The sequence below is a fragment of the Malurus melanocephalus genome, unplaced genomic scaffold, assembly GCF_030028575.1.
Source record: "Malurus melanocephalus ecotype Western Australia unplaced genomic scaffold, MMel_1.1 scaffold_1105, whole genome shotgun sequence".
Taxonomy (NCBI): Eukaryota; Metazoa; Chordata; class Aves; order Passeriformes; family Maluridae; genus Malurus; species Malurus melanocephalus.
The window spans coordinates 87,665-89,951 of NW_026624337.1; the positions used below are offsets into that span (position 1 = coordinate 87,665).

At 68.5% G+C, this 2,287-nt stretch overlaps 1 protein-coding gene across 1 annotated transcript in view; it reads left to right on the plus strand.

The window, feature by feature from the left end:
• Positions 1–2,285, plus strand: part of LOC130586237 (band 3 anion transport protein-like) — a gene marked incomplete at its 3' end in the record, with an annotated part of 6,885 nt that extends 4,600 nt beyond the window's left edge. The window contains exons 4-6 of the mRNA XM_057386971.1: positions 1,579–1,652; positions 1,884–2,061; positions 2,150–2,285. Of these exons, the coding sequence (XP_057242954.1) occupies positions 1,579–1,652; positions 1,884–2,061; positions 2,150–2,285 (388 nt within the window). The remainder of the gene's footprint in view (positions 1–1,578; positions 1,653–1,883; positions 2,062–2,149) is intronic.
• Between the last annotated feature and the right edge of the window lie 2 nt (positions 2,286–2,287).

The window sequence follows — 2,287 nt, forward strand, 5'->3', positions numbered from 1 at the left end:
GAGTTTGGGGCTCTGCGCGCCCCATAGACACCCCAAGCACGGTCGTTTCGGAGCTGCCACCCTGAGGAGGGGTTTGGGGTGACACAGGTCGGGCTAACTCTGCCCCCTGTTCCGCGCAGGGGCCGGCGCTGGCATCGGGTCCCCCCTGCAGGCGTGGAGGGCCAGGGCCGAGGAGATGAAACCCCTGCGGTGAGTCCGTCCCCAAAGCGGGGAGGGGGCTCCGCCTGCCCGGCTGGCATCACCCGGGGGAGGCTGGCATCACCCGCGGTGCCCGGCGCTGACCCCCCCGTGCCCGCGGTGTGTGTTTTGCAGCCGATATCTGCCCGGCCGCCGGGGATTTTATGACCTGGACGGGAAGAGGCGCTCGGCCGGGGCCCCCCCGGGACACCCCAGCCGTGGCAAAGGGCAGCGTGAGTGACCACGGGGGACAAAACCCAACCCCGGTGTCCCCCACCCCACTACAAACCCAGCCCTCTATCGCCACCGGCTCTGCCACCCCCTGTCCCCCACCCTCCGCGGGGTGACGGTCACCCGGGCGTCAGGGCACGCCGCGGGGTGACCGCTGCCACTTGCCCGTAATCGCCCACTGATTGAGGATAAATAAACTCTTTGTTTGGGGTGAGGACAAGAACCACTCGGGGCTGAACGCTGGCTGGCGCCGGGCGGCTCGGTGGCGGTGGCGGCGGGCAGGGACGAGGACACGCTCGTGCCCACGTGCCACGGGCGACACTGTCGGGGACACGGTGGCAGGGGACAATCCCCATCCCCGCTCCCATGGGCGCAGCGCCTTTCCCCCGGCAGAGCGCGACGCGGCTGTCGCGGTTTCYCCCCGCGGGGTGACCCGGGCTGGGGACAGCGAGGGGACCGCGGTGGTCCCCGTGGAGGGCGGAGGGGGACGGGGTGAGCCTGTCCCCATGGTGGGGTGGCAGCGGGCGGGCGGGGAGCCGTGCTGGTGTTTACTGTCAGCAAAGGAAGTGCTGCGGGATTTACGGTGCGAACAGGGCGCCCGCGGAGATCGCTCCCCACTTTATAGGGACGGAGCCGCGGGGACATGGGGAGCGCAGGGGGGGACGCAGGTAGGCAGGGGGATGGGGACAGGGACACCTCGGGGGTCTGGCTGGACGGGGAGGTGCTGTCCCCTCGTCTCCGTGCCGGTGATGGTGCTGGGGGTGTGCCGGTGGCAGGGCGGTGGCCGCGAGCACCGTCCTCAGTGATGTCCCCACAGTCACCCTGCCCCATGGGCCGGGCTGTGGGGACCTGAGGGGACAGAGGTGGGCACAGCCAGGGCAGGGGGTGACGGAATGGCACGTCCAGCAAACTCCGGCTGGGTCTGGGGTGGGGCAACACAAGGGGCACATCCAGTGAGTCCCCAAAAGGGCTCGGGTAGGGATGATGGAGAAGGGAACATCCAGGTGACCCCAAACGGGTCTGAGATGGGAGTGATGGAAAARGGGACACCTGCAGGTGACCCCAAAGAGGGCTGGGATGGGGGTGATGGTGGGAGGCACCCTAAGCAGCCCCCAGGAGTGGCCGGGCTCAGGCAGGGACTGGCTAACGCCTCGCTGGCTCCACTTGCAGCTGTGTCGGTGACCGATGTGGACGTGGAGCCCGCGGGGAGCAGGAGGCTCCTGGCCCAGCCGGACACCCATGAGGTGGGTGCTGCCCCAGGGACCCCCATTCCCATCCCATTCCCTCCCCATTCCCGGGGCTGGGCGAGCTGTGGCCACCCAGGGACCACTTCACACCCCCGGCCAGGGGACACCGGGGCACTGTGGGGGGACGCTGGGTGTCCGGTGGTCCCCAGTGTGTCCGGGGGTCCCCAGTGTGTCCGGGGGTCCCCAGTGTGTCCAGGGGCACCCTGACCCCCCCATCTCCGGCCACAGGGGTACGTGGAGCTTCACGAGCTGGTCCTGGACAATGCAAAGGACTTGTGCTGGATGGAGGCCGGCCACTGGCTCAAGCTGGAGGAGGATTTCCAGGAATCRGGGGACTGGAGCCAGCCCCATCTCTCCTTCCTGACCTACCACAGCCTCCTGGAGGTCCAGCGGGCTTTGAAGAAAGGTGGGGACACCTTTGGGGACCTCTGCGACCACCGGGGTGGTGGCAGGGATGCCACACGAGCCCGATGGCGACTGTGCTGTCCCCACAGGTGCCATTCTCTTCAACCTGGAGGCCAACTCGCTGCCGGCCATMGTCCAAGTGGTCCTGGACCAGCTGATCTACGAGAGGCAGATGAAGCCGCAGGATCGGGACGATGTCATGAGGACGCTGCTCCTGCGCCACAGGT